This window comes from Triplophysa rosa, linkage group LG16, assembly GCF_024868665.1.
Source record: "Triplophysa rosa linkage group LG16, Trosa_1v2, whole genome shotgun sequence".
Classification (NCBI taxonomy): domain Eukaryota; kingdom Metazoa; phylum Chordata; class Actinopteri; order Cypriniformes; family Nemacheilidae; genus Triplophysa; species Triplophysa rosa.
In genome coordinates this window covers 15,121,093-15,129,133 of record NC_079905.1, presented here as the reverse complement: position 1 = coordinate 15,129,133, position 8,041 = coordinate 15,121,093, and the positions used below count along the sequence as shown (strand labels likewise).

General features: G+C 36.8%; 1 protein-coding gene across 3 annotated transcripts in view; it reads left to right on the top strand.

Annotated features, from left to right (window-relative positions):
- fam49al (family with sequence similarity 49 member A, like) overlaps window positions 1-2,201 on the top strand; it is a 25,749-nt gene extending 23,548 nt beyond the window's left edge. For all 3 annotated transcript variants that reach the window (XM_057354665.1, XM_057354664.1, XM_057354663.1), the window contains 2 exons: window positions 111-181; window positions 421-2,201. In XM_057354665.1, the coding sequence (XP_057210648.1) occupies window positions 111-181; window positions 421-484 (135 nt within the window). In that variant the 3' untranslated portion in view covers window positions 485-2,201. The remainder of the gene's footprint in view (window positions 1-110; window positions 182-420) is intronic.
- Window positions 2,202-8,041: the final 5,840 nt, after the last annotated feature.

Here is an 8,041-nt window from a genome sequence, read left to right as displayed (position 1 = left end):
TGTGTGTGTGTGTGTGTGTGTGTGTGTGTGTGTGTGTGTGTGTGTGTGTGTGTGTGTGTGTGTGTGTGTGTGTGTGTGTGTGTGTGTGTGTGTGTGTGTGTGTTGTGCAGATGAAGGGCTGTATCAAGGTGTTGAAAGAGCAGCCTTCAAACAGCGTGGAGGGCCTGTTGAATGCATTGAGGTGAGTGTGGATGGCACATAGCCAACCATGTTGTGCTTCTTACTGTACCTTCAGGAAGAGTACCATGATATTACCGGGTACTATAATGAAACAATAGTATTCTTTGAAGTACAGTAGCATTGTAAATGAATATGGTACTACTATACTACAGTATATCCGATACCATGACTGCGCCAAGAGAGATTTTTCTATAAGATGTATTCGCACTACATGTGTGAACCCTTCTTCCTTCTATACAGGTACACGACAAGACATTTAAATGATGACAGCACCTCTAAACAAATACGAGCCCTGCTTCAATGAAAGATGGAGGTCGGGATGCTGACGACACAGACTGTCAGAGAACAAACCAAGCCGTGAGCGAACCTCCGAAAGCTGTTTACAAGAGCGCAATGCAACTTGATCTCAAATTAAATAAGATATTCTAGAAAAGAAAAAGGAATATGAAAATAAATATATATAGAGATTGTTGATGGTTCATCATCGTGTGTCATTTTATAAAACAGGAAGAATAGAGATATATATGTATATTCATATTCAACCACTGAACAAAACCGCCGCCTAAGACCCTCTTTCAAAACACATTTGATTTGGGTTAAAACCAACAAAAACAATGGTTCATATTCCAAGGTACCGTCTAACAGTATTTTTGCACACTTGAAAGTAACAGGAACCCCATTTCACTAGAAAGATTTTCAGAATGGCTTGAAACTGTATATTCCATATTCGTGCGTTTAGACTCGATCTGATTTTAATGCCTTTGCCTCATGCTTCATCTGACGCATTCTGGAAGTCGTGGATTTCCGGATAACATTGCAGTTTCATCTGGTTGAAGGTTACAGGATAAATGTAAAGATCACACTTGAAATCCTAAGCGTGCTACAGTATATGCGGAGGTTTACGTTTCATTTAGCTGTATATATATTCAGAAAGCACAGGATAGTTTTGTAAAGAAATGAAGCATTTTGCTTGACTCGCTCACTAGTGCTGTACAGCAATACAACCAAGGTAACACAAACACAGCAATTCAATTGAACTGCCTTCACACAAGCCAGACAACTGCTAATAATTCATGTGTGGAAAGTCACGGTCAGCTGTACATATCATGACACCGACGATCCTTTAAACAGCTTCAGTTTTGTGTTTGCTCTTGTAAATTTTAGTCGCGAAATGATACGAGTAAAAGCCATGAAACCACATTACAGATGCGACACACGTTCTGCCCTGTGCCATATCTGCTTCCTATATCACTGCACGTCATTTATCTGATTGGAGGGCCATTTTGCAAATATCATCTGCAGGAAAAAAACATCCATTCAAATAGATTTAGCATTGAGAAAGACAACACAACAATCCTGGGTTGGACCGCGAGCAAATCGTTGCCAAACGAGACCTTTTAGATAACCAGAAGTGATGCTGTGTGATGTTTGCGTGCTTATTTTCTCAATCAGATGTTTTCAATCCCTTATATGGAACAATACATACGACTCAAAATCAGGCTTGAACCTATAACGTAACACTCGGTGTAAATAAAAAATATTACAAGGCCTTCTACACAAATGATCAATAGTTCTGTTAGAAATACAGAATTATGTACGGAAACAAGTGGATTTAAAAACAAACGAGTGACTCCAAAAGCAGTGCCGTATTTTGGATGTCTCATTAGTCTGAGTTGATTTGATCTTCTAATGCGTTTTCTACATGGAGTTCTGTCGAAAAAGCAAACTCTGTATGAATATATAGATGGCATGCTGTACAAGTTCAGACAAGATTGTAAATATGGTGTTTTTATTCATTTTTAATTGTTCAGTGAATCTGAATTGGGTGTGTGTTGTCTCTAAGACCATGCGTTTTGGCTTGGACCATCGGACTTGCTGTAGACATATGTTCCAGATCTTCAACTTCATATCAGCGGGAGAAAAAAAGAGAAAGAGGGCAGGGTGGGAGATAGGGGCTGTCCATTTGCTTGTTATTTTGTACATTTTGTGCAAGAAATAAACTTGTCATTTACTACATTCAACATTGAGTTCTGTCATGTATTTTTAGCCCTATGACCTCGGTCACAAAATTGTTCGGTAAGACAGAAGTGATTTTTTGACGGATAAATCACAGCGATCTTTTTGTGATGAATGCATTGAATCAGATTGAATTAGAAAGGACGTCATGTTCTGACTCTATTCATGATGTCAGTGTTGCTGTCCATGGTACTGAGATGTATTAATGCGATACAGCGCTGCAATCACTGCCTATTTGGACTTGGAGTACAGTTAATACAGTGCTCTCCACTATTATTGGCACCCTTGGTAAATATGAACAAAGAAGTCTGTACAAATAAATCTGCATTGTGTCTCGTTTTGAACTTTTATTTTAAAAAATCTACAAAATTCCAACATTTCATTGAATGAGAATAATTTGAATTGGGGGGAATATCACATTGTAATTTTTTTTTCTTCCATACATGTTGCCCCCCTTGAATTTAATACACTTCGCAACCTCAATTGATAAGAAAAACAGCTCTAAGTGTTTTCTTTTCAGTCTGATGAGATTTGAGAATAAAATGAGAGTCATCAGAGTCCATTCCTCCATAAAGAATTTCTCCAGATCCTTCAAATGTTGGTGCTCCCTTTTCTTCAGTTCATCCCACACATTTTCTATAGGGTTCAGATCAGGGAACTGGGATGGTTATGGCTGGATCTTGATTTTGGGTTCAGTGACCCATTTTTTGTTGATTTGGATGTTTGTTTTGAACCAGTGTGCCTGTGGAAGATCTAACCACAACCTATTATAATATTTCTATAAGTCAGGTTTTGATATTTATATCTGTTAGTATTTGATATAAAACATGATGTATCTGATCAAGATGTCTAGAACCTCTCGTGTAAAAGTAGGTCCACAACAATTAAGATCTGGTGGTGATTTCATATGGCCTGTTTGAAGTTCCAGTATGGCAGATTAATATGGTGGAGTTTCTTTTTGCATGAGAGCAGAAGATTTGTTTCTTGAACAGTGTCCCTAACAACTTGTGGTGATGGAAGTGCCGTTTTCCTTTATTTTTATTTTATTTTTCTGACACTAAAATTCAACTAATTTCTGCAATTCTCCATCTGTGATCTTTGAACACTTTTTGGCCACTCAAAATATTCTCTTTGCTGTGCATTAAGACAAACTTCTTAATTTTTGCCATGATGTTGGAAATGGGAATTTTAATTGTTTCAACCATTTCCTCTTAAATCCACTTTCTATTTTGTGTAACTCAACAATCATTTGCTGCACATCAGAACTATATTCTTTTGTTTTACCCATTGTGATGAATGATTAAGGGGGTTTGGGCTTTGTGTTACTTAATATTATTCTCCTGTGAAACAAGAAGTCATGACTGGACAACATCATGTTTCTAGTTACCCTTGATGTGCTCAGAAAATTTAAATATGAATGGTAATATACTTGGGAGATATTTTACTCATAAGAATTTCTAGGGGTTCTAATAATTGTGGCCAGGGTGTATTAGAAAAAAAACATTTTTTTCTCACAATGTGATATTCCCCCCACTCCAAACTTTTTTACTTGAATGAAATATTGGAATTTTTTGGATTTTTAAATAAAAGATCAAAACGTGAAACAATGCAGATTTATTTTTATAGCCTTCTTTGCTCATATTTACCAAGGATGCCAATAATAGTGGAGGGCACTGTATGATAAAAATTAATGAATGTTCTAGATATTTGACTGAATTTTCAAGAAAAGCATTATGCCTGCAAAAAAAACAGCTACCTGTAATATAAGCAACACGTGGCTACATATATCATTTATAAATACTTCATAAAAAATGTATATAAAAAATCCTATTCTGTAAAAACACAACCGATTGGTTAAAATATTCATTTTGTACTTGAGTTTTTGTACAGTATTTTAGTGTGGTTTTATTATGTTCATAAATTTATATGAACATAATTTACAGTATGCAGCCGCAAAAAAGAGACCATTTGAGAGGCTGTTTGTCTGATTTTAAAATTTACTATTTCTAAGTATTTACCTAAGTTTAGGTAAAATTAACTTTTTTGTTTCATTCTGTGAACTATAAACTATATTTTATCAATATTGTTTCTACTTGCATTTATTTGCAGAAAATGGAAACTTGAGAAACAGGTCAAAATAACAGAAAAGATTTATATTATATGAAATTATTTATATAAGAGCTAATGCAAACCTGAAATGTTGGTTTTACATATCAACTTCAAATCTAATTCAAAAAGGATTTGTGTTTCTGACAAAAAATAGATTGTAGCCTATATGTACATGTTCGGTGTAAAATAACATGGAAAACATGTACATTTCCTTAAAATGAAATGTTCCTTTACGATTTTTTTCTACTTTTTGAACCCTTACCCACTTAAGACTACTTTTGAGCTGAAGATACACCCAAAAAACCAAGATGCATAATAGTTGCATTAAAGTGTACTATCTAACCACAAGGGGGCAGCATAGCATTAACATTGAGAATTCACTTATCCATTCATAACTTTACAATACCAGGGGGCCTACAATTTTTATAGCTTCATTTTGGTCCTTATTAAAACATTTACACCCACATATATCATATCTGCATAAATGTTACACCATCTTTACAAAAAATGAGTAGGAGTGGGTGGTGGATATTAATGCAGAGTGTTTTAATACTGAAGCATGAGAACACAAAGGAGATGAAACTGAGATTGTATTAATAGAACAAGACTGTGTAAAGAGCAGATTCATTTATGGAATATGATAATAGAGTTGTGATTGTGTTCATATTGTCTTTTACCACACGTTAAACACAAGGAGAGCACATTTAATAATCTAAAAATTAACCATTGAAGAAAAACATATCGTTTTACCATCTAAATATTAAGACCCACGTTCCCCTCAACGCCTTTGGTGGTCATGCACTCTGCGTTAACGTAATTTAGCGTTAGTTTTACGTTACATTAATGTTGTTAACTTCAAATTTTCTTTATAGACAAAGTGAACGCTTATTTCAGTATTACACAAGACTTCTGAACATAAATATTTAATCGGTGACTGATTATCCTGTCATAAATTCATTGACTTGTCTAGACTGTTCCGGTGCTGACCCAGTAAACACAAGAGCGATCCATCATCCCGCTGCAACGCAGAACAAATATCGCGATGAGTCATGTCGCACCGGGATCTGCAGTGGTCTGAAATACCACCACTGCAGATCCCGGTTAGAATTAGCCAATCGGACAGCCGCGTTATTGAAGGGGGTGCATAATCTGGCAGGGGTGCATTTCTCGGCATTACACCCGTCGGTTGACATGTGTACCCCCAAGCTAAACAAACCTGTCCCGCCCCGGCAGATAAAAAAGAGGGAAGTGTAGGTGTGAGTTTGTCTAGCCGGAGGGAAAGGTCCTGCCCGGTGACGGGTACCGGTCGCGTTTTATGACAGGGGTGCGCTGGGGTCGAGGAAAGCGTGTTTCGATGTCATTTAAGCGCTCGTTGTGTTAGACTGCTTTGTCCGTGTACTTTATAATTCACATTAAAATAACTGACGAAGTCGTTGTGTGCATATCCTCTTTCTATTGTTCATTGTAAAAATTGGCACGGAATAAGTGCGGTTATATTTCCCAACCGCCGTCACCTCCACCTGCCCTGCCCACACCCACACCAACTGTAACAACACACTGAAAACATTGCGTACGTTTGAAGAAGCCATTTAAATATATTACAAACATATGACCATATTTTACTAGTTTAATGAAATGCAAATTGCAATGCAATGGTTTTAATTACAAACACCATTATGAACCAGCTGTTTACCATTAAAACCATTATAAAACTCCATTATGTACTGTGTTTGGAGCCTTATTTCAGAAGGATTGCATCCGTCAGATAACATATCATCAATAAAAATAAAAAAACATATTCCAGTAGAGACCCAAAGAGACTAAAAAGTAATTCACGTGGCTCAGTAAATATCACAAAAATGAACAGTTATATTAACTTAATAAAATCTCTTAAAATCATTTAACTGTTTTTTCAGTGGGACATATAAAAAATGATTAAAACTCCAACAGTTAATTTGTCTAAAATGTACATATATTATTATGTAATAATACATTTACTTAACAAATTATATTTTCAATATACACTTAAATATTTCCATTAGAATTCACCAAAAAATATTGAGTTATTTAGATTTACTTACATTTTTACACAATTTAAACAGTATATTTCCTTGATTTCGCAGCTTTAAAATGTACTCAATTATTCCCGGTGATTTTACGTGAAACAATTTACACTCAAAAAACAAGTGAGGAGACCTAGTAACCATTAAATGTTTTAGAATTTCTGGGATGTATTTATTGTTTTTTTCCAAAGTAATTATATAAATATTTATTATATACATAATTTTCTAATACCAAATTTTTAAATGAAAGGACAGAAACTAACGCTGCAAACAGAAATAAAGATGGGTTTCATGAGGCAATATAGAAACGTTTGAGGCATCTCTGAGAAAAACAACATGAATGAACAACCTTGAAACTCTTGAGAAATCCATTCAAAAGACAGCAAAAGCGTCCCAGACCAATACACAGCTGTCTAGTTAAAGTCCTAAACTTATAACCACTCATTAAAACCTTTGTTTAGCAGGCCGGCGTGCAAACTTTCCACACCAATGTGTTATTAAGAAAGACCATCTTTCCAATAAACAGAGGCCACTCATACGAAAACTCATTTTCAGGCATGTTCAAGTAACTAACATCTCTGTGTGACTTAAATTAGAAGTGGACAGAGGGGGCACATACATGTACCGAGTTTGAGTTACATAACATGAAACATAAGGCTGGACTGTGTGCTTATGTAAGCAGTCTTTATGCTTAAGGGACTTGTGTGTCTTTCACTTCAGCAGTGAAACGGTTAACTGTGCTGCAACCGCTTGTCAGCCCCTCCAACCCGGCTCATTTGCATGCCGGCCATTTGGCGGGAAAGCCTCCCATGCTCCGTCTTTGTGCCAAAGCTCCTCTCTCGCGGCAGGCTCCGATGGCGGGAAAGCCAGCGCGCTAAACAGCAGCCACAGTGCAGCAGACCGGCTCTGGCCACTCCCATCTCCGTCTCCCGCGGCAACCAGCAGCCAACCGGCCCCACCGTACCCAGGCAACCACAGAAAACATTCAGCCTTGATATAGAAACACACAGGCACGATCATACACATATTGAAGAGAGAGATAGTGTACAAACACACCCATGTAAACGATAGAGAATTCAAAAACACACACAGAATGTGGACGTCTGTAGAGACAGCTAAGGGTCAAAGAGAAATGTTAACACCCACTTTTGTGTCCGCGCCCGCTTTTGGCGCGAAATGGACGGAGAAATAAAATATTGTTTTAAATGAGATTGAGGGGAGAAAGGAAAGAGGAGAATGTTGAGCTGTTATTTGCGCCACGCACGCACGCGCACGCACACACGCACCAAGTGCTTTCACTTGATATTGATCTAGATAAACATAGACAGTAAAAAACAGATTTCCCCCCTCTATTTTCAATAATAAATCTATGTTTTCTCAAAAACACAGCAGATCACCAAGAATCTATACATAAATTACTTTTTTTACATTTTACGTATAGAAAAAGTATGCGTGTATACAATGGAAGTCAAAGGAGGCCAGTGTTGTTTACTTGCAAACATTGTTCAAAATATCTTCTGTTGTGTTCTGCAGAAGAAAGTCGTTCAGATTTGAATTGACAAGGGGGTGCGTAAATGGTGAAAGAATTTTCATTTTGGGGTGAACTATCCCCTTAAGTGCGTAGCAAAAAGAGAAAAAGATGTAAATCACAGGACACATATGCAGGTTACGGT